The 24,423-nt window shown below is 44.6% G+C and overlaps 1 protein-coding gene across 23 annotated transcripts in view; it reads right to left on the bottom strand.

Moving 5' to 3' along the window:
* AFDN (afadin, adherens junction formation factor) overlaps positions 1 to 24,423 on the bottom strand; it is a 140,641-nt gene that overhangs the window by 36,399 nt on the left and 79,819 nt on the right. For all 23 annotated transcript variants that reach the window (XM_075411876.1, XM_075411910.1, XM_075411924.1 and 20 more), the window contains 6 exons: positions 22,801 to 22,895; positions 21,582 to 21,847; positions 20,925 to 21,068; positions 17,360 to 17,558; positions 15,533 to 15,636; positions 12,540 to 12,626 (listed from right to left, as the gene is read on the bottom strand). In XM_075411876.1, the coding sequence (XP_075267991.1) occupies positions 12,540 to 12,626; positions 15,533 to 15,636; positions 17,360 to 17,558; positions 20,925 to 21,068; positions 21,582 to 21,847; positions 22,801 to 22,895 (895 nt within the window). The remainder of the gene's footprint in view (positions 1 to 12,539; positions 12,627 to 15,532; positions 15,637 to 17,359; positions 17,559 to 20,924; positions 21,069 to 21,581; positions 21,848 to 22,800; positions 22,896 to 24,423) is intronic.

Raw genomic sequence — 24,423 nt, 5'->3', positions numbered from 1 at the left:
CACTTCTCACCTGGGCCACCCACCGAGCCACGCACCGGCGTACAGCAGTCCGCGCTTGCTTTCACCGTCAGCGTTATTTTGCAAGCCCTTCCCTGCTCTAATAGGACTGCGCCCCAAATACTGCACTCGCTGAAAAAATTCCTCTGAGGACTACAGAAATAGAAGAGGCAGCATTGAAAAAAATTTACAGCTACTTCTGTGGAGTAATCTGACCACTAAGGAAAAGAGTTGGATAAACTACAGCGATCTGACAAAACTACTCCTACAGCAGACGAATGTCCAACTGAGGATGTATCAAGACTACAGTAGCAACAAATTAATGAGAGAATGAAAGAAAGTGCTTAAGGAGAACAGACTTTCCTGCTTGTGCTGCAATGTCACAAGCTGAGTTTTGTAACCCTTGCCTGTCAGTAGCACGCAGAGGAAACTTTGGCTGCCGTACGTTAGCCCAGCCATAACGTGGGGCCGTGCCGTAGAGCACAGCTCTACGTAAAGTCACGGTTGGAGGGCCCGGCGCATCAGACACAGCGTTCCTCACCACGGACACGTTAAAAGCAGGCAGAAGAAATCCCGCCTGCTCCTCCTTCCTATTCGGCATTTGCCAGGAGAAGCAGCCGTGACGGCACGGTGGGGACATCAGGCAGCTGGGTTCCCAGGCGAGCCACTCCCCCACGCCACGCCATCCCTTCCCATGCCATCCCACGCCACGCCATCCCTTCCCATGCCACGCCATCCCTTCCCATGCCATCCCACGCCATGCCATCCCTTCCCATGCCATCCCTTCCCATGCCATCCCTTCCCACGCCACACCACGCCATCCCTTCCCACGCCACACCACGCCATCCCTTCCCATGCCACACCACGCCATCCCTTCCCATGCCACGCCATGCCATCCCATGCCACGCCATGCCATCCCTTCCCATGCCACCCAACGCCATCCCTTCCCATGCCACGCCATGCCATCCCTTCCCACGCCACACCACGCCATGCCATCCCTTTCTATGCCACACCACGCCATGCCATCCCTTCCCACGCCACACCACGCCATGCCATCCCTTTCTATGCCACACCACACCACGCCATCCCTTCCCATGCCACACCACGCCACGCCATCCCTTCCCATGCCACGCCATGCCATCCCTTCCCATGACACACCACACCATCCCTTCCCATGCCATCCCATGCCACGCCATCCCTTCCCATGCCACGCCATGCCATCCCTTCCCATGCCACCCAACGCCATCCCTTCCCATGCCACGCCACGCCATCCCTTCCCATGCCATCCCTTCCCATGCCACACCACGCCACACCATCCCTTCCCACGCCATCCCTTCCCATGCCATCCCTTCCCATGCCATCCCATTGGCATCACAGTGGGTTGGAGGTGCCGAGACCCACCAGCACCCCACCCCAAAGGCATCGGAGCGGGATCGAAGGCCCATCTGCCAACCAGGTGATCCCCTCTCACCAGTTCAGCCGCTCCCACCCCCAGACATCGCGCCCCACAACCCGCTGGGGCGGATCGCAGCCCAGCCGTGCTCTCCGCGAGGTCAGTCCCTTCCTCGCACTTCCAGTACGTCTGTAGGATGACCTAGTTCTTTCAATACCCATCATTAGAATTAAAACTATGAAAACTATTACAAAAACACTTTTACAATTGTCAGGAGTGACAGCAAAATTGTAGTATTAAGTAACTAAGGAAAAGCTACGCATCTGCAAAACCTATCTGCCGGCACGGCACCTCGCCAAACCGGTAACGCTCCAGGTGATTAACACTCAGGTCTTGTCATTACTTGTTCCAAAACACGATTTGCCCATACCTGTTTAGCTTCACATACTTTGTTTATTACTCCAATAAAACTGGAGTGATGAATAGTTTCCAATAAAGACTGGCAAAATCATGTTTGAGTAAAGAAAAAAAACACATTTCCACAATATATATTTTTTTTTAAATATGTTACATGTATTAAAAACTACTTTTACTACACAAAATGGAAGAAAGTCTTCCTAATGACCTTTCAGTACCAGTTTGAAGATGTCTGTCTTAACTACAGGAATATTTAAATGGTTTCAAAATGAAAAAGCAATCCTGAAGCGAAGGCATTTCGCTCTCCAATTACGGTTTGGCTGAATCCACCAAAAATGTCCTACAGTCACCAACCTTCTCACAGCAACATTCCAATCCAAGTGGCTTCAGATACCAAGACTACACGGCAAAACACTCCAATGGTCACATAAACCAGTGGAGAGGTTTTAAAAAATCAGTAATTTTCAAGATGTTCTTGGATTTTGAATAACTATACAAACATTAAAAAATATTTTGTTTAAATAATGTAGACATCATATCTATGTGTATGTATATACATACACAAACACACCTTGCTGAAATATTCGGACCTGGTATCTCCCCTAACATTTCACGGATGACACCGTTTCCCCAGGTTGGTTGTTTTTGTTAAGCGTCTGCTGTATTTTATAAAAATGAAAACATTTAAAAAACAGAATGAATCCAGTAACTAAAATGTCTTTAAAAACCAGACCGCAATGCAGCTTATCAAGCCTGATACCAGCCAGCAGGCTTGAAATCTTTTATCTGCCTACGCCCAGAGTAGTTTTTACTGATTTTATCAAGGCTGGTTCTCTGATTCCAGACTCTTCAGCTCACAGGGAAGATCTAAGTTTTTATAAACATCCTTAAAGGCAAGTTTATGCAGAAGAATCAAGTCTGGGTCTGACCTCCCTGGCAAGCAATTAGTCCAGAGGCATCTCCACAACCCCAGCTTGTCAGCATGTGAAAGAACACCAGTTTACCAAACTATGCAGCCAGTTTACAAATGTGCTCCCCAGGAGGCAAATGCCAAGGTTTCTGCTCCCCCAAAGGCTCCCGTTCCCTGAAGCCGTGTGCATTCTGCACGCTCGATCCGGGTCAGCACGAATCTATTCACTTCATGTACCGAGCGCACTGTGTCTGCGACGGGCTGGGCTACCTTTCATGGGGACCTAATAAATGCTTATAATATTTATGGGGACCTTAGAAATGCTTATAAATATCTGCAGGGTGGGGGTCAGGAGGATGGGGCCAGACTCTTTCCAGTGGTGCCCAGCGACAGGACAAGGGGCAATGGGCTCACACTGAAGCAGAGGAAGTTCCAGCTGAACAAGAGGAAGAACTTCTTCCCTCTGAGGGTGACGGAGCCCTGGAACAGGCTGCCCAGGGGGGTTGTGGAGTCTCCTTCTCTGGAGATATTCCAGACCCGCCTGGCCGCGGTGCTGTGCAGCCTGCTGTGGGTGACCCTGCTTCGGCAGGGGGTTGGGCGGGGTGACCCACAGAGGGCCCTGCCAACCCTGAACATTCTGTGACTCTGTGATACTCGCTGTCTGCCCAGAGGAACGAGAGCGGCCAACTCCGTAGCTGCTGCTCCCATCCCCGGCGAGGGCAAACTCCTCCGGGATTGAAGATCAGAAAAAACCCACTTGGTCAGAGGAAGCAAAGGCCTCAGCTGCCTGAAGACCAATGTGGTGACTCTGGAAATCCATCAGCATTAGACAGAATACTTCATACCGCGCCCTGTGTAGTTTCCGGACCCAAATGAGGTGACCCAGCTTGCTGTGTGTAAAACTGCTCCGAGTCACGTCATACCCAGACTCCAAAAGAATTTTCAAACTGATCCATGCTCCACATATGTGAGCTTCTGCTTTCCCCTCTCAAGTTGTCCTCTGCGGTGGGGGGAAAACCACCAAACGTTTCTGGAGTTGGAGAAACCGCAGTCACAAGCGGGAGAAGCATTTCCCATGAAACCAAACCGGGAGCGGAGATTCACTCTCTGGTGCCAATCAGCAAAGAAACATCAAGTATTTAACATCTATGAAAAATTCAACTGCAGCCTTTAAGTTGCACTGGGTGGGAAAACGGATGAAAAATAAGTGTCTTACAGTTCAGAGAAAAAAAAAAGCTAGCTTGCCAGCAGCGCATTACAGAATCACAGAATCACAGAATCACAGAATCACAGAATAGTAGGGGTTGGAAGGGACCTCTGTGGGTCATCTAGTCCAACCCCCCTGCCGAAGCAGGGTCACCTACAGCAGGCCTCTGCAGCATCCGACAACCTGGCAACTTCACCTCCCGTGCAGCTGGGAGCTCTGTTCAGAAATAGCCTCAAGAAGAGTAAAGAGCAAGGGCTGCAAAGTTTTGTTGCTCTTTTTAACAGCATAAGGGTTACTTGTTGCTTTTTTAGAAAAGAACGTTTGCAATCCAGCTTGACCTGCGCCCAAAGCCAGCAAGCAGACCTCCCCTCCACCCTCCCGACGCGTGCGTCTCGAAAAAGAACCCTGGATGTTCTGTAACGCACTCCCTGAATCGGCGTTAATAAAGTATGCAGTGCTGCGGTCATCTCTTTTTTTAAAAACAAGCCCAATTATGGTATGCAGAAACCTTAACGAGGCAACGAGACAAACACGGAACGCAGGCGTGCTGGCACCAAAGGCTGCGGTGTGCGATCACCTACTACTAAGCACCTCAACTTCTCCAGCCAAGAGCGTTCTTCATACAGGAAAAAGTCCATGCAGAATTTGTTAACTTCCGAAAGTCTTTTTCATTGACTCCCCTCTACTCTGCCCCAGTAAGGCCCCATCTGCAGTGCTGTGTCCAGTGCTGGGCTCCCCAGGTCAAGAAAGATGAGGAGCTACTGGCGAGAGTCCAGAGGAGGGCTACGAGGATGAGGAGGGGACTGGAGCATCTCTCCTACGAGGAGAGGCTGAGGGAGCTGGGCTTGTTCAGCCTGGAGAAGAGAAGGCTGAGAGGGGACCTTAGAAATGCCTCTAAATATCTGCAGGGTGGGGGTCAGGAGGATGGGGCCAGACTCTTTCCAGTGGTGCCCAGCGACAGGACAAGGGGCAACAGGCACAAACTGAAGCAGAGGAAGTTCCAGCTGAACAGGAGGAAGAACTTCTTCCCTCTGAGGGTGATGGAGCCCTGGCCCAGGCTGCCCAGGGAGGTTGTGGAGTCTCCTTCCCTGGAGATATTCAAGCCCCGCCTGGACGCGGTGCTGTGCAGCCTGCTCTGGATGACCCTGCTTGGGCAGGGGGTTGTACTGGGTGACCCACAGAGGTCCCTTCCAACCCCGAACATTCTGTGATTCTGAGTAAAAAATATAAAATTCAAATGCTGCATTAACATGTAATTAAACGGAATTCTGGAAGCTATCTGAATGCCAGAACTGAACGAAGTCCACTAGAGGAGTTCTAGCTGAAGCATACGTGCGTTCTAACTTCTGCGGGCTTGCTACTGCGCACAGAAGGTATCGGTGCAAGGAGGAGCTGGCACGTGAATTTTAAAACCTGCTTTGTTCCAGAATACATTAAATACAAACGCCTGGGTGACCCCTTCGCAGCGTCCATCTGAACACAAGCGAATAAAAACAGACAAAGCCACTCAAGTCGAGCAGAGCTGCGGTCTCACAGCTACTGCGAAGAGAAGTCACGCTGTGCTGGCACAAGCTTTAGTTTTTACACAGCACATGAAAGCATTAGCAGAAGTTTATAGAACGTCTGCAATGTACCAAAATTTAACCAAAACCACCACTCGAAGTTAGGAATCAACAAGAAATCGGGGAATTGCTGACACGTAGCTACTTACTTCATGATGAAGACTAAATTGGAAAGTAACACACTATCTTATTCCTGCCAGACTGAGAAATCAGTGTTGGAAATGACAATTAAATGTTACATTTTTACCTTAACTTCCTCCTAACAAGCCTGCTAAGGCAACATCAGTCGTTCAGACCACTGATGTGAATTAGTATCAAACATTAAAAAAACCTCAAACCAAAGCAACTTCTAAATCTTCTTACTCAGACATTTCATTTAATTCCTGCTGGGAGAAAAGGGCAAAAATTTCGCTTAAATACTTCAAGCACAGACACAAGAAGACTTCAGATACTGAGGTATCTGAAAGCTTAAGACCTGGAACACAAGTAAAGAGCTAATAAACAGTTAAAAAAAATTAATAATCCCATCAACTGTCTATATTTGCAAATGCACCGTAGAGAGTATCAAAATTGTACTATTAACTATAAACCTTATTTTCAATTCTGGGGAAAAAAATTTTAATATTTTTAAATGAATGTTTAAGCCTGCTCCTTCCACCTAGATCAACCTGCAAGGTATTTGTAGAACAAACATTCAGAAAAATGTCACATTGAAATTTGTATTCCTGGTGGTCTCCAACCCTCCTTAAATTTAACACCTTAGACTGGTAAATATCAAACTGTCAGCAACTGTTTAAAAAATAAAGCAATTTGGAATGATTTAATTAAACCTTAAGAACAAACAAGGCTGACACATAATACAAATTATTTATGGTTAAGATGCCACACACTGGTTTTTAGCAATGTAAGCCCCTTCCCCAGAATATTTATTGACGAACTGTCACACTCTGCTTTGAAATGCTTCTCTTAAAGAAGAAACATCACCATCTCATCCTATTCCAGCAAGTGCTATGAAGATATTTAATCCAACTGTCTGTTAAAAAATCCTAGAAAATACACTCTGATTTATATGCCAGCAGGGGCATACACAGATGTATTTTAAAGTGCTTGTATGTATTTAAAGGTAACTTCTTCTGCAATACTAACAAAAGATGACTGAGCAAGTAGCAGGAGTGTGCCGTACTTTCAAGAACCAAATCACAGCGTACTGATGACTTTAACCAGCATGCAAAGATAAATCAGCACAACCTGCTCCGTCGTCCCTGCAGAACGCGGGAATCCTCTCCTTTACGCAGCAGCAATCTAAACAGAACGTAAATACCTCTGCTCCGGCAACCTGCTGCACATCAGATCTCCTGAGAGCAACCTACGTGCATGTTCTGGTCTCTTCAGGAGGGTCTACAGAGTATTAAAACTCTTACAATTTGCTATTTGGGATGTCACTTTTAACTGTTCTGCTAAGACTTTAGAAGGGGAAGACAGGCTTTGAGAGGAACCTGGACGAAAGCCAACCAGTATGACAAGTAAACAGATCCCAGGTCGTGCTGTTCATGCTCTGCCACAGTAAAACCGTGGTTATCACACCTGGAACTTTCAATATTAATCCTCACTTCCACAAATGCGAGGGGTGAACATGAAGAACAAGCTAAAAAATTAGTTTTTTCTTTCTAAAATTAGTTTTTTCTTTCTAAAATTAGTTTTTTCTTTCTAGATTTTAGCAAATTAGCTACTGACATCTGACTATTTAACTGCATGCTGTATTACATTGCTGTTAAACGAACAAATCGCTACTGGCAGGTTTAAACAAGCAAGAGAGCAGGAAAAAGTACAGGGACAGTGTTTAAAACTTTGGAGAAAAACAGTCCCAACAGAAACCTGAACAGACTTACCATGGATTCTGTTCTTCCAACAACAGAAAACCACATTTTGATCTCCGGGACTACAGATCCTTGAAAGGAAAAAAAAAAAACAACCCACTTCTCCACTCCTCCTTCAGCCCTCCAGAGCAACGCGGGCTCTCGTCTGCCGGCTCTTCCCAGCTGCCCATGGAGCTAACTGGGAGCTGGGTGCTCTGACACAGCGGAGCGTTTATCACCACCAGCCATAACCAATACGATATCCAGGCTCTGACGTAATCAGCTCCGCTGCTCTGGCTGCCATCTACTTCAGAGGCTGCCTTAAACTTCCAAAACCACGAGGAAAAACAAAAAAAGGGAGCCCTTTCGTACAAAGGACACGAAACCTCCCAACGCGACCGGAAGCAACGAGCTGGCCCGCAGCTGGCCGAGGACTCACAGGCGAAAGCCCCCAAAAAGTGATGTCTTTTTAAAGCAAACTGCGTGCACGCGCTGCTTCCAAATCATCTGGATTTCATAAAAAGCAAACCGCAATGTGGTCGGGAGTCAGGCAGTTTGTAACTTCAAAACATCTCTCAGGGTTAGAGCAAGCAAAGCCCGCGCGCAACCTCAGAGAGCGATCCCGCTCCCGACGCCCGGCCACTCCTCCCGACGGCGTTTCCACACACCTCTGACAACAGCTCCTGCTAGTAAAGCCACAGGAGCATTACTGTGAGAAACCATGCAACACCTACACCAGGGCAGAAGGACCAGTTGCCTTCTTGGATCGCCTCTGGAGCTACGCAATTTCACTTTAAACAAAAATAAAAACCTGCGTAAAGCATTCGGCTGAAGGAATGCTGTCAGGTGTCTTCCCCATCTGAAGAACCCAAACAGATGTAACGCTGTTTACGGTGCTCTGGCAGCTAACAGTCGTTTCGTAACTAAACTTGTTTTTTTTCCTGGTAGGTTTGCGTGCGTGCTTACTACACGGTTGCTCAAAGGGGCTGTCCCGCCGCAGAAAACACCCTCGCAGCACAGCGAGGTGAACGCGGTGACGCGCAGCATTTCTGCTCTCTCCAGCGCTCCTGGCAGGCCATTAGAACTTGTCCCTCACAGCTACTGATGACACTAAGATGGGAGGAGTGGTGGATACACTGGCAGGCTGTGCTGCCATCCAGCCAGACCTGGACAGGCTGGAGAGCTGGATGCAGAGGAACCTGATGAAGTTCAACAAGGGCAAGGGCAGGGTCCTGCGCCCAGGGAGGAACAACCCCAGGCACCAGTACAGGCTTGGGGTGGACCTGCTGGAGAGCAGCTCTGCAGAGAGGGACCTGGGAGTGCTGGGGGACAACAAGGTGACCATGAGCCAGCAGTGTGCCCTGGCTGCCCAGAAGGCCAATGGGATCTTGGGGTGCATTAACAGGAGTGTGGCCAGCAGGTCGAGGGAGGTTCTCCTTCCCCTGTGCCCTAGTGAGGCTCCATCTGCAGTGCTGTGTCCAGTTCTGGGCTCCCCAGTTCAAGAAAGATGAGGAGCTGCTGGAGAGAGTCCAGAGGAGGGCTACGAGGATGGTGAGGGGACTGGAACATCTCTCCTACAAGCAAAGGATGAGGGAGCTGGGCTTGTTCAGCCTGGAGAAGAGAAGGCTGAGAGGGGACCTTAGAAATGCTTATAAATATCTGCAGGGTGGGGGTCAGGAGGACGGGGCCAGACTCTTTCCAGTGGTGCCCAGTGACAGGACAAGGGGCAACGGGCACAAACTGAAGCAGAGGAAGTTCCAGCTGAACACGAGGAAGAACTTCTTCCCTCTGAGGGTGACGGAGCCCTGGACCAGGCTGCCCAGGGAGGCTGTGGGGTCTCCTTCTCTGGAGATATTCCAGACCCTCCTGGACGCAGTGCTGTGCAGCCTGCTCTGGGTGACCCTGCTTCGGCAGGGGGTTGGGCTGGGTGACCCACAGAGGTCACTTCCAACCCTGACCATTCTGTGATTCTGTGATACTCACATTTTATTTAATTAGAAGTAATGCACGTCAACATTTTACCTGTCGTTGGGTCGAAACCTGATCAAATAGGGCTCCCCAGGGACCTAACACTTCCAGACGCTCCTTGTCTCACCTCTTTCGGTCTTGCTCTCTTTCTCCATTAATGCCAATGCATTTGCAATCACCCAGTATCACAAACAAAAACCCTCTATCGAAAGAGCAAGCAGGTGCACAGCATTGCATTGCAAGTTGCATCCCTCAGCTTCAACTCCCATCATCTACTCCGACTGCGGCAGAGAAACCGTGACAATCACTTGGTATCGGGTGCGGAAGGCGTATGTAAGCTACGGCATCTAATTTCCCCATTAAAAACTCTTAATTGGCACAGACTTTATTTATCTACAGAACCCCGTACACTGATAAAACCTCAAACTACCACCACCTGATAAATCTGTCGGGTGTTTCCTCCGAGCCGAGCACAGAACACAAGGGAAGGGCAGGTTCTCTGCAGTGGGTAGAAGGCGACAAGCAGTCAGTAAGAATCATTTTTCTTTACAACCTCTAAGAGCCTGCTCATTTCATCCATCTCCAGAGCATCGCCAGGCTACGTTTTGAGCAGCCTCACCCAGAGCCAGGCGGGAGGAGCCCATCGAGACCTCCCAAGGTCAGTGCCGATGTGCAAAGGCGTTCTCACGGCACGCTGCTGAGAGCGACTCTTCTGTCACGCCACAGGAGAACACCCAGCTGCTTGCCCAACCCAAGCCAGTTAGTCCCAGGGTTGTCCTTCACTGGTCGGAGCAGAGCTACCTGCTGACCAGAGTTTTCTTTTCTTACAGCACTTTGGAAGCGCTCTAGAACTTCATAGTCCAATTAACATAACTGGGTCAGCAATCAGACTGGGATCCTGCGCCGGGCAGCAGCAAGCGTGCATTTCTGAACCTGAGTAGGAGCTTTTTGTTCTTCAACTACCAGGTGCTTTCATACGAGGGTGTGATAGCCGACCTTTTATTATTAAAAAAGTCGGAAAAACCGAAATCTGTTCTCACACTCGCCTCTCCCTCGCGATTCAGGTGTGCTATCCAGTTAATGTGTAGAAAATTCTAACAAATAGTCAACTGGACTTCCTCCTCCGTTTTCCTGAGCCGAAGGAAAACACCAGAATTTGAATTTTTACACTGGTAAAAGATACATGACTTGAGACATGTCGGAAAAATTATTAGTAAAGGCAACAAGATCGCAATAGAAAGAAAAAAATCCACCCACTATTGCCAGCTTCTCCGTCACAGTCACTCAACTCTAATCTGTTCTGCCCTGGCCAGACTGAGAAAATTAATGCCTGTGTATTCTTCCTTACTCTGTTGTTTTTATGAAGCCTATTATGGGAATAACTTGCTATTAATTACTTACACTAAGCAACTTGGAACCCCTTGAAATAACCCCTTGAAAATACTCCTGTTTAACTATTACAGCAACTTGTTTCAATACTGCATGCAAGATGCTTACTTCTACCCAATGAACGTTCTGCTGACTTCAAATTAAGCAAAGTTTCTATTCTACGTACACTGAAACAAAAATAAAAATGTGCCTCTTGCTCATTTCAGATGGAGATTTAAGACAAAACCTTTTCAAAATCAGTATTCCAGCAGCACATCTGGCCCGGCAGCAAGATGAAAGGCAATCTCTGCCAGGGCCAGGGAGTGTTTCTGCAGCTGTGCCGAGGTGAAGCCTGCTGCTTCCATCACTGATCGCCGGGTAAATAACTTGTGAAAAACTTTCCAATCAAGTTTACACACTGCCCAGTAGCACTCTTACATACTGCTAGTGGAAGTGAAGAGTGCCAGCTGTTAAAACAATCTATAGAAGCCAGCCAGCTCCAGTGAAAAGGGAAACTTTTTCGCCCTGCTACATCCTGCTTCTCTCTACATGAGAAATCGAATTTCACAGTTTAAAGCGAAAAAAAAACTTTCCACTGCACATTTCGAAGCATTCCACAGAAATGCAGATAGCAGTTAGAAGTCTGATACGTATTTATCCTGATGTATCTCAAGATCTAGTCTGTGCCTCCCAAATTAATAACCTACTCCACCAAATAAGATCAGAATATTGAGTTACATTTTTCAGATCCTGAATAACTTCCTCAGTAACTGCTGATGGTTAGCAACATAGCCCTGGCACCCGGTATTCCTTTACAGCTGTCAGAAATCAATCTTTAAAAGCTGAAACCATGCAAGATTTCATAGCTTGATCTTGCAATGGTAATGAGCAAAGTTGTAGGAAAAAAAAATAGTGCTGTTTAGAAGCAATTAACTATGTGAGCTGACTTAAAAGCAGTAAAACAACGATGTTGTCAGCCCATGCGCTCAGCGCCAAGGAGGACCACGGCATTCTCCAGGTCCATGTGCTGCATGTGAAGAGACATTAGGAAAGTCTGGTTCTACCTACCGCACATCACACAGCTACAGCAAGGACTTTTGGATATCAACATTGCATAGTTCATAACAAGCTTAAAACCCAAAGATCACGGCTGCTACGTGACCCAATTAATAAAGCACAACCAACCAACTAGTGGAGTCCTCCATCTGGTGGCTGGAGCTGTACGTGCATTCTATACATTACTACCTGGTGCTGCTAAGAGCAGCACGCACCCGGAGTCTTGGCAAGTCAGGGCAAGCGGCGCACCCTCCTCCATCAAGCTACTCAACATGCTGTAGCTCCCTACTATCAAGAAGGAAAACTGAAGTCATAGATGCATCTGTACACTGTGCAAAAGATAGGGTGGTGTCTTCATAGCAGAAAGTACGCAAACTTCTATGTATATATTGGAATACTTTTCTTCATCGAATTAAAAATAAACACCCACAGATTTTGTTCTTTCTATTTACTGCTTTTCTTTCCTAGGTACTTTTGCTACTTTTCATCAGAAGTGCTAAATAAGCTTGCTTAGTAACTCCATTTAATTAAACTGCCAATTTTTGGCTCTGAAAAAATGAACAAATCGGTAGTAGAGGTTTAAACCTAAATGTCATAATAACTACATCCATATTATGTTTCCTCTTGCTTTGTTCACATCTGTGTATTTTACAGCCAGAATAAAAGTATGATCAAGATGATGTACAGAACAAACTTAAAGGAAAGATATTTTTCCATTAACATTTTCCACAGTAGGCTGATTAAAAATAAAACAAACAAACAAAAAGGTTTTTTCAGTAACACTTACACAAACTGACTTCCATACCTTGGCAGCAACAATGCTCAGGCCCATTCCGTTTTGTTTTTTCAGTGTTACCGTGATAATTTCAGGTTCTTTCCTCAAAGGCTGAGCCTATCAAACGGGGAAGGGGAAAGAAGAGGAGAGACGAGAGTTCATATTCACGGCCAGGCTAGGAAAATGACTGCGCACAATAGTTCATCTACAATCAAAGCTACGTTGTCAGTGCAGCAGAAAACCTTGCACTCTACATAGCATGTCTGGTACTCCACTTTAAAGAGAGAATCTCTAACATTTGACAAATATGGATTCACGTTATCAAGTACTACACCTGTGCTACGAACACTGCTGAAGCTTCGAAGTCAACCGGTTTTTAATCCTTCTTGAATTCTGTGAAGGGATTATCAACGATTCACAAACGGAAATCCAACAGGTCTACCCAACTGTTTTAATGAGAACTGAAGTTCAGACCCAGTAGGCCCCTATGAGATCGCCTGTGAGGGTGATTTACCTGGAGCTCCGTTTTTAGTGCTGCATCTCAAAGACAATAACGCTGCAAAGATATTAAGAGGCCCATTAATTTCCAAGGCAGCGTTAAAACCTTGAACGAAAGTTCCAAAAATTTTCACTTCTGAAAACTCTAACTCCAATACAGCCTGACCTCTAAGCATGTTCAGTAATTTTATTTTTTTTACATCTTCACAACATTGCCAGTTCCCTCTACACAAAAAGCTGCCATCACAGTCTTCATCAGCTGAAGGAGGTAAGCTAAAGCACCCTAGCTCGTTCTTGTACGAAAACCTAACCGCAAGTTCCACAAGACCCATGACAAAGTAAAAATATAAGCAAAGGAAATTACTTCAAAGAATATTAATACTTTTTGATTAAGTTCAAGTATCAGAAAAACAAGTCATTTTCAAGCTAGGGGTATTGTAGCAGCTCTGTGCCAAGGATGGCAGAAGAACAGAATCTGTTCATACTTTATTTAGGATTTTTTCCATTAATTTGAATAGAAACATTATTAAACTAACTCAACAAAAACCATGCACCCTGGAAAAGGTAAGCCACTGGGAACATGACTTTGCCATTAGTCTAGAACGAATTTCTCTCTTGGTCTAAGAATAAAGAAATTCTTCAGTGAAAATTTGAGGATTGCCTAGCCTGGGCAACTCCCCAGACTACCAACAGCAACAGAAACGGGAGAAGAGTTTTGGCTTGGGCAGGGGGAAAGCAAAAAAAAAAAAAAAAAAAAAAAAAGACCTCACAGCTATAACCTGGACCATTTCCCTAGCAGTTAGATCAGGTAGAAGACACACTGCACCAAGAGGTGACTTGTGAGCTGGCATTCAGAGCACTGCTCAGACACCAAAACTGAAGACTCTGAGAGCTCTCCAGCTGAGCGCATTCAGCTACCACTCAGGCACCAGAGAGGAGCCCGATTAGCTGAGGTTATCCCAACAGTCATACAGGGTATTCCTTCCCACGGATGAATGAAACAGCAGCATCCACTCACCCTGCATTTCTTTAGCAAGCCTTTTTAAGGAAGAGTGGCCACAACTCTGCTTTAGCTTTTTCTTAGTTTGAAGAATAGCAATCACCTAGTATAACTTCAGACTAGTTTTGTTACCACTGGCTCTAAAAAAAAATCATAGAATCATAGGTTGGAAGACCTCTAAGATCTTCAAGTTCAACCGTCACCCCAACACCCCCATGCCTGCTAAACCATGTCCTGAAGTGCCACATCCACACATTTTCTGAAGCCCTCCAGGGATGGGGACTCCACCACTGCCCTGGGCAGCCTGGTCCAATGCCTGACCGCTCTTTCAGTACAGAAATTTTTCCTAATATCGAACCTAAACCTCCCCTGACGCAACTTGAGGCCATTGCCTCTTGTCCTATCGCTGGTTACCTGGGAGAGAAGACCAACCCCCGCCTCACTACACCCTCCTTTCAGGTGGAAAAATGCATTTTTTCACAGCAATAAAGCGAGGAGGAAGAGCATGATGTCCCAAGTATGTGTCTGCTGTACTCTCCTCAGTCCAACGCCTGTTCACCGAGGTGCCAAGCCTGCAAAGCCCGGCTCATCAGCTCACGGCTGGGCTCTGCGCTCTCAGTCACACGTTTAGGAGATGCTCTCCTCTGTAAAGTAAGCACGTTCTCCAGGCCACTGCAGCAAGTCTGCAGAAAGCCATCTAACAAATGCTGGGCTCGGAACGGAGTAAATGAAGCTTTGAAGTCCCTCTGAATAATGAGGGGCAAGTACTTTTTACAGAAGGCCTTAGGAACACAATTCTAGCTTCATGTTGGCCTTCCCCATTTCTTTGAAATACTAATTATAAACATGAAGCTACTTTTGTTCAGTTGCTTTAAAAATTACTTCACATAAAGACACCGTCTTCCCAAAACAAAGCTGTCTGGAACTTTGATATTGGTGGTTCTCACCTATTCAAAAAAAAAACAAAACCCAAAACAAAAAACACCACCCAAACAAAAAACCCACCACAAAAAAACAACACAAAATGAAACAAAAAAACCTACGAGAGAAAAAAGCCACCTCACGCTGAAGGGAAACCCTTCTTTAATAAGTATAATGGAAACGAACTAAAGAATTTTTCCTGAAAATCTAGCAGAATAAAAAGTGTAATGTTATAGCTTAATACTAAACAGCACGTAGCTGACTGCTTATACATCAAAGCAGTCTGCAGCTCCATTTCCATTACAAGTTATTCACGGAGGCATGTCCACATATATTTTTGCCTGTGTTTAAAAGGAATTTCTTCACTGTTTACCCCAAGGGTGGGGGAATACGACAAAGTCTGCTCATGTGAGAATTTTATCATGCCACAGCCTAGAAAAACATTCTTAGAAAAATCTGCGGAGTTCCTTAAATTCACCAAATTGCTGATGAACTACATATTTAATGATGCAGCCTGTTCTCCCTAATAAAGATTAAAACTCACCACATACAACAGCTTTCCAAGGTATCAATTCCGACAATCATTCACTGAATCAATACTTACTAGCTCAGCGTTCTCATGGGACAGGTGACTTTCGTAGTCTGCACCTTCAAAGTATATTGTCCACGTGCCTGGTGACCGTGGGTGAGGTGTTAGTCTGCAAAAACCTAAAAGAGAAAGTAACATTAACATAGTTGTGGTTATTTTCGCAACAGATTGAATAAAATCAAGTAGCCTGCCACAAGGACATACCAAATAGCCGTATTTACCTTTTTGAATTCATCAGTATGTTGAATCTTGCATCTGAGATGCCTATACGTGCTTCACTGCAATTTTACAGTATCTACAAAACCCTACAGTTCTCTAGCTGCTGCTTCTGAGAAACGTGTGTATTTAAAAACACTACCAGCTCATAGCAAACTCTTGGGCTGCAAAATAAAATCTTTCTGAATACAAACCACCAGAACCCCGAAAAACACAGCACCACAGAAGTCTTCTGGCTTTGCAGAGGGTCTGGCTAACCAGGCTCAGCACGGGTTTGGCAGAGGTGAAGCCCTGCCTGGATTCATCACCTTTTCTGTATGCAACTATGAAAATAAAGTGGGGGTTTGTTTGGTTTTTGGTTAATTGAGCAATTCCTAGAATTTTTAGACAACAGCCACAACAGCCACAGCAGCCAAGAGGTATCCAGCACTGTCTCCTGAATCAGGGACAGCGAGAATTCACATCACAGTCAAATTACAAATTACTCCATCCAAAACAGATGAGATTCTGCTCCTTGCAAAGACCATCTTTCAGTAATTCAGTTTACACTAATTTACTGCAAACCAATCCCTCAGCATAATTTCAGGGATACCTGAAAAGTAAAATTTCGAATGCATGCACTAAAAAGGCCTTACTTGCAATAACTGTACAGACATTTATATGGCAAATGAATTATACTTACTAATTAAAGAATTTATTCTACTAGTCTTTTTTCGTCTCAAGACTACATTCCTCTGAACTCACTGTACTTTCGAAGCAGTCAGTGTCCTACTATTTTTTTTTTTTTAATGCAAGAATATGGCTTTTCTATCAGCTGCGCTGGAACCAACAATTGCAAAACTTCACTGTAGGACACAGTAAGTCTGCTTCGTCGACAGCCTCCTTTGCTGCCCTACCTACCATGATACTCCTGTGGAAGTTTTTCAACTTTAAGCAGAAAATCATAGAAATTATGTAACAAATAAAGCTTCTAATAAAATTGCGTAGCCCCAAATAAGGATAACAACTTGTTGATTTGCTGTAAACGCTCCGGCAGAGCCCCTGCTTTACCTGAAGTTTAGGTCCCTTTCACCCCACCACAAGAGCTCTCTACTCGTCCTCTGAAATTCTGCTGCACTACCGGTGCCCAAACCAAACCTTCCAACGCTGATCAACATTAAAAGAACTATTTTAAGCTTGTGGGTTTTTAATGTTATATGGAAGCAGCTGATGAGTAAAAAGAGTGACTTAACTATTTAATTCACATTAGTTTGAAAAATAAGTTGACTGTGAAATTGCAGAAGCATTACAAAATTCACATTTATGTAAATTTTTGCTGTTCTAGCACCAAAAGCCAAAAAGCCTCTGGAGCAAGGGCAAAATGAAGTTTCAGTAGGCACTAGTTAACTCAGCACTGCTTATTTCGGACCTCGAAAGTGAATGAAAGGGACAGGGAGAAAGGGTAAGGATTAAAAATCCCTGCATGCTTTTTAGGGGTTGCAAAAGCAAACAAAGAACACAGTATAAAAAGACTGAAACATACATAACGAAAAAGAAAGTGGTTTACATTTAACTAAAATGTATTTTGCATTCTGCGTTCACTACACCAAAAAAAGGAGATCACGGTAATACAGCAGAGGAACCAACCTCTCTGACAGAGTGGATCTAAAAACTCTTGTAAACCACTTGGCACATTTCTGACAACATCGCAGGAATAGCCATCTTCTGGTAAAAGAAAAGGTAGCTGTAAGTCGGGATCCTCTTCCAGCTGGACTTCTCGGCCATCGCTGCGAGCAAGTTCATCAGCCGTATTTTCTGCAACAGTGACTACATTCTCTATCAATTCCTGGACAGAAGGCAGAAAAACATTGTTGCTATAAGGGCATAATTTTCATCAAGGGAAAAAACTAACATTAAGAAAATACTCAGACTGCAAGCAAAAGGAATTTAGAAAATAAATTATCAGATATAAAACTTCTGCTCCACTATGGACTGTCAGTATGCTGCATTGCTTTGATTACATCTCACAGATTATGCAGTTAGATAACATAACAGCAGCATTTATTTTCACGTCGGTATTTTCAAGACTTGTCGTGCGTGTTTTTACTTGATATGAGAGCTGGATTTTAAAATATAGAGCAGAGAACATGCATGTGCAGAGGTGGACTCACAGGCAGCTTTAAAATTTTCACACTGTTGAGTGTATCTATACTTGTGTAAGACTGGATACACAGAAAAAAACCAAACAACTTGTGTAAAACAGGATTTTCAGCTCCATCAGGACACACCTGCACACAGAGGACCAATGGCATACACAGTTCCCTAGGTTTGGAAGCTACACAGAACTAATTTAACTCTATATTTCCTGGGAGCTCTGCATAATGTGAAGGATCCTTAAGAGTAGATAACAAATTTTTAAATAACACCGTAGAAGCACCCAAGACAAGAGCAGGCTCACTCGAGGTGCGGCAGGGAACGTGTAAGTTTGACATCTGGTGCACAACTGTCCTGCTCCACGTCACAAAAATCTCTACGAAACCAGCGCACCGTTCCCAACACAGCCACCCCGGCTGCACGCAGCCCACGGCAGTCTGGCTTCGACATTTCAGGGAGATCCGTGCCATTTCTATTGGATCTCCCTTACTGGATTGTACTAGCTGAAGGAAATGAACTCAGAAGTTCACAAAAATCAAATTCTTAGCAACCCCGCAAAAAGTCAAGGTCCAAGCAGCACTCGGTGTTTCTACGCTCTTCTCTTTATCCCAAATTACTCCGAAGAGTGCACAGTTCAAAGGCTCCTCTCTCTCCCCTCCAGCAGTTCCTCCGCTTTTCTGTCACCTTCTACGCCTTAGGCTGGCCTGAGTTTTAGCATCAAAGTATTCAGTTGTGAAGTGATGTAGAAACAAAAGTTACAGGCAACTTTTTCAAAAGATGTAAGCAGTAATTCCCCGAGCACTCGGCCTCTTCCCAGTTGCACGCTCTGCCACAGGAACCACGGAATCGCCTCGGATTTGACCCATCGCTACGTTCCAACGAGCAGGCAGCACCGATACTTGAAAGCATCTTTACCTCTCGTTAATCAGCGCTTTTCTGGAAGAGAACTCACCCCAGAGATGTATGATTTTGCTGGCAGTAAGACAGAATTACTGCAGTTAATCCATCTGAAGCTGCTACAAGTATCACATACAGATTCCTTTGCTCCAAGCATTTGCATTACCAAAGATGCAGATGTGATTTCCAGTTTCTTTCTACAGCTTCCACTTGCCTCTCCAGACCAGCTTAACAGTTTGGTCTTCATCTCACCCCAGTTACGCTCACGTGCAACTCAGAATCCATCAGCCTGATGCGACGGTTTTATTACTGGCACACAAAACAGTTGAGCCAACACCCCGTAAGCGTTCTCGTCCGAGTGTTCCATTTCAGCAAGTTTCCAGGGAGAAGGCAGATAAATCCAGCCTGTCTTCAGAAGTGCTCTGTGAGAAGGGCCTTCTTACCATAAAAGGTGCAAGAATTATTTCAAACTAAAGTATGAAGAAGTAAATACATTTATATTCCTTTGAACCAAGTCCAGGCCTTGCCATTTTTCAGGTTTGGCAGCAGTAAGTCCCAGTTTGAGCGTAGAAGCCTTCTTCATTGCAAGGAGCAACAAAGTCCCAAACACCACCTCACCGCAACAGGAGAAACGAGCCGTACCGCAGCCCTTCCTCCGACACAGAGACGACCTCTCAAATCTAGCACTGTCTTTCTTTGGGGGTCCCTAAAGAACGATAATGATGAACTGTGGAATGCTGCCTATGTGGAAACAGGAAATATGAACTCTGGTCTTCAGCAAAAGACTTCTTGGTTTGGTAGCCAATATAGAAAAATATACCCAAGCTACAAGTCCCTTTCAGAACCGTTGTATTAGTACCTTTGATTTAATATATAGATGTATCCAATGTTATTAAAAATAGACTTTGTAGGCAACGCACTCAGTTCTATAAATATCAGATTATCTTCACCTTTTAGGATTTTTGATATAAGTCAACTATCCTGGAATGAGCGTTTACCTTAAGGGTTTTCATCCACATATGATTACAATTCTGTGAGGAACACAAAATGTCTTTTTGATTTTTGCCAAAACAGCGTTTCCCATGGATGAAACTCAGAATAGTCAGCTATGTATTAAATGCTAAAATAAGAAACAGTTCTGAAAACACCACGTACATATGTAGCTCTACATACACGTTCCGTGTATCAATCTGCCTATGAAAGGACAATCTGCCCGCTGCTTAGATGAAGGGATTCAAGATTTACGGACTTTTACGTCCCACATGTAAAAAGCTTAGCATTCCTGCTTCTTCCATTTGATGGCGACAGTCAAAGCTTCGATCTTCGTTCCTCACGGACATACTCGGAGCCAGCCTTTGGGAGTGCTCTGCGCAGCTCTCCTCTGCTGCCTGACTGCATCTCACGCACAAACGGCGTACGGCGCCCAGCACGCGGTGATACCTCGCATTCCAGCTCGGAGGGAGAGAGACTTTGGGCAATATCCTGCTCGAGCTGCAGTGAAGTGCACCCACCAGAGCTGGTGGCCAGAAGCAGGCTGACACCACGGACACTTCTCCTTGCGTGCAGAGCAGATTGCCCGCTCTGATTCTTCTCGTAACAATTCCAAACCAATCAACAATAACATCATAGAATCGCTGAAGGCTGGTACAGACCTCTAAGATCATCAAGTCCAACCGTCACCCCAACACCACCACGCCTGCTAAACCCTGTCCACAAGTGCCACATCCACACATTTTTTGAACCCCTCCAGGGATGGGGACTCCACCACTGCCCTGGGCAGCCTGGTCCAATGCCTGACCAGTCTTTCAGGAAAGACATTTTTCCCAATATCCAGCCTAAACCTCCCCTGACACAGCTTGAGGCCATTGCCTCTTCTCCTATTGCTGGTTACTTGGGAGAAGAGACCAACCCCCACCTCACCACAACCTCCTTTCAGGGAGCTGTAGAGAGTGATAAGGTCTCCCCCTCAGCCTCCTCTTCTCCAGACTGAACAGTCCCAGCTCCCTCAGCCACTCCTCCAAAGACTTGTATGCTACACACTTATATTACATACACTTATTATATATACTATACAAGATAGCTATTTCAGGCTCTGTTTCTCCTTTAAGTCTATATGCCTCAGGTAGGTTAAGCAGCACAGTAAGTGACAGAAGAGACTTACTGTTGGGATGAGTGGTTCATCTGGAGCACAGTGATAATTCTGCAACAAAGCTTGCAGCTGCAGAGAATTCAGCTTAAAGCAAGTACTGTTAATATTTGGAACATCTGCATGCGAGTATTTGTCCATGGTGAGCAATGTGGTTGCCTAGGAGAGAAAAAAAAAAAAGTCACAGGAGACAAATCCAAGCCAGAATGAAACCTTAAGCCTTGTTTCTGGGTTTTCTATAGACAAGAGATAGGAAAAGGCAAAGCAAGAAGTCAGACTTGTTACAGAAGCAACATAAATATCCCCAAAACAACCACCAAATATATCTCCTGTACCTACAAGGTTAATTAATACTAAACCTACCATAAATGAGGCGCATCAATTTTTCAGCTACTCTTCTTGTCTCTATTCAACAGTTAGAGTTCGGTCTTAGGAACAGAAACTGAACAGCACGTTGGCTAAAATCACTAATTATTAATTTCAGTTGTAACTTGAGTATTAACGATGGTGAAAAAGCATTTTGTGTCTTTGCATGCTACCTCCATGTTCCAGGATTGATTCACACAAACTACACTTGTCCACGTGCTGCCCTCTAGGAACATGGAATATATGAATATTCTCTTCCAATATACAATCACATGAGAGGTGTTCAGCAGAAATCCAGGCACTCACCTGCACTATTCTGCTCAGGTGGCAATCGGCAGCCAATTCTAAACCCTGTTTTTCTGCCCAGGCTTCAATATGGCCCAGCTGCTGACGAACAATAGCTCCCCAGTAGTGTGAACACAACCCCGAATCCGGGGCCGTAACTAGTCTGTTAAAAAGCCACATGTTGATAAAATGAAACAGCTGGGAGAAGAGCTGTATGGTCAGAGCAGCGTTCACTCTGCATCGTCTCAAGAGGGACATGGCTCCGGTCAACGTGTGCAGCACGTCATCTACGGAGAGAAAACAAACAGTGCAGCACGTTCACAGCCTGCAACGTACAACCGCCTTAGGCCATAAATAATAATACAGAGACACCTAACCCAGGCTGGTGAATGCTAGGCAGAACCTATACGTATTCAGGTTACACAGATTTTCAGAAGTACGTTTACTGCTTCATGGTTTTCAAGACGGAGCAACATTAAACCAACAGCTGAAATATGTTTTTTAACTCCTGAAATGAAAATAAATTCTTCTGGAGAAATATTTCGTATACACTGGTCACACCTGGCACTTCAATCATGTACTCACTGGAGTAAACTCCTTCTTCTGTTATTTTTAATAACAAGTTAAAAACTTTATTTTGCATATTGGACATCTGCATTTTGCACATTGCAATTATTCCACAGCTCCTCGCAGTTAAATGTCAAACTGCATTCAAAAATTCCAGCAAAAACTATTTGCATTGCATGATGTACTCCAGCGGCAAAACACCTCTCCTGTTTACACATCAGTTTTTAAAAGCAGTACTCGAATTTCCTTCTGCCCATTAGTTCATTGCAATATTAAGTGAGAAGCAGTAGGGTTTTCCTGTCAGCTTCACCAAGAGCAAATCTCCTTACGTGGCTCCTGGGGGAATATGTTAATGCAAGTAGAACGGTTATCTCCAAGCCTTCTTTTAAGGTGAGACATTTATCTGAAATGTCTACTGAAAAGACCACGAAATTAATTTCTTTAACACTGAAACACAGGATTGTGACTGAAAAAAAATGAGTATTAAAATATTAAATGTCATATCACATTTAAGAAAAATTCTATGTACTACCAATTCGTTGCATAGTTTAGAAGACAGATTCTCAGGGGTTAAGGCAACTTGTAAATGTCATATCGCTTTTAAGAAAAATTCTGTGTATTACAAATTCTTTGTATGGTTTAGAAGACACAAGAAAAGATCAAGCAGTCTAACCTATTTTGGGCCTCTGAGGATTATTTTCCTCTGGATCATCAAGGAATGCTGGCATGTAGTTATTAAGCTCTGACTGCAGACAATGAACCAGGTACCTGGAAGAGATGAGGGAAAAAAAGAGAAATTTTAAACTCCTGAACGTGTTCATTATGAATGCTTCTAAAGAAAAGAGATCTATCAAATTACAAGATTCCTGAAATTGCAGTGTTACACACATGACTACAGGGAACCAAATAATATTTTTTAAAAGGCGAGAGACCAGTTCTCCCACACCTTTCCCGGAAATGTTCAATATAGGTTTTCAGGGAACAAACACAGCCACTTAAATGCAGTATTGCTACCACACTTGCAGCCAAAGGTCATATGCTACATCAGGAGATGCTGTCAGGCCAAACTTTGGTTCTGTAAGACTGTAAAAACTGTTTTTTCCAAACAGAAATACATTCTTCTCTGTTTCCAAATCAACCAAGAGTAGTATTAAAAAAAAATTACTTTCCTATTCTGAGCCAATGCACAAGCTCCTGAAATGGCCGTGGTGTTCTGAGTTTTCTCTTTCTCTTTACCTTTAGCTTTTCACTACCGAGAAACACAAAGTCTGGTGTAGTGTTCTTTCTCTTCTAAGAATCAAACAGTTTCTTTAACACTGTTTGTAAGAAGTCATTTATACACGTTCTGTTAAGAACTGGAACTAAAAGGGAATCAAACTGTTATCACATACATAAAGGAAAATTTTCCATGGCTTTCTACAGCTCCCCTTTCTGTTTCACTGGGAACATTTTTAACAAAATACTCTCGATTGCTAGAAAACAAGAGCCATGGCAATTTCAACCAATTCTGGTATATGCCAGCTGTTACCAAATGACATTTTCACAGCAGATTTCTTTCTTTTCTTGCTTCTGTTGTGCTTTTTTATTTGCCTTCTAAATATATATTCCACAGTTCTGTTCTCCAAAAGCTTAATACATCCATTTGAAATCTTCCATGCCACAGTGTACTTCGGGGAGAATTCACACACAGCTAAAATTCAGAAATACCCTTTTGCACCAGTCTGCTCATCGTGTACAGGGAAAAATACTGTGCCACTCCTTCCTAGCCACATTCTAGCAAACCATCTAGCAAAGAGCTGTTTCACGACACCAACCCAAAACACCGACCTGTGGCAAAAAGGCATAGCTTCATTAGCAGTTCGGAATTTAGAAGTGCTACAAAAATTGCAAGACTTTGTCAAAATAGCTACTTGCTATACCCTACGTGCTCATAATTCGCCAATAGGAAAAAATAAATATCCGTGGGTGTACCTACAAAGCGGTTTGGTGCTTCTCTGGCACCTTTCAGCAGCTCAGAAAGCAACGAGAAGGTTTCACATACCGCATTAACCCGCTACATACTGCTCTTCAGAGCACTACAGCCCCTCTGAAAGCTGAACAGTTCAACCATGGCTAGGTCTCAAAATCCTGTCAGAGCATAAAAAGCAGGAAGGTTCTACTCTGTGCTACTACACAGAGTAGGATTATATTTAAAAGAGATGTGCTACAAGTGGGGGAAGGCTGGGTATAAGCCACCCACGGTACACTGGGACTTCTCTAAATGTTAGTTTCAGAGATACAAATTTGCTGAGAAACA

This window comes from Opisthocomus hoazin, chromosome 2, assembly GCF_030867145.1.
Source record: "Opisthocomus hoazin isolate bOpiHoa1 chromosome 2, bOpiHoa1.hap1, whole genome shotgun sequence".
NCBI lineage: Eukaryota > Metazoa > Chordata > Aves > Opisthocomiformes > Opisthocomidae > Opisthocomus > Opisthocomus hoazin.
The sequence above is the reverse complement of the archived record's forward strand: the minus strand, read 5'-3'. Positions and strand labels throughout refer to the sequence as shown.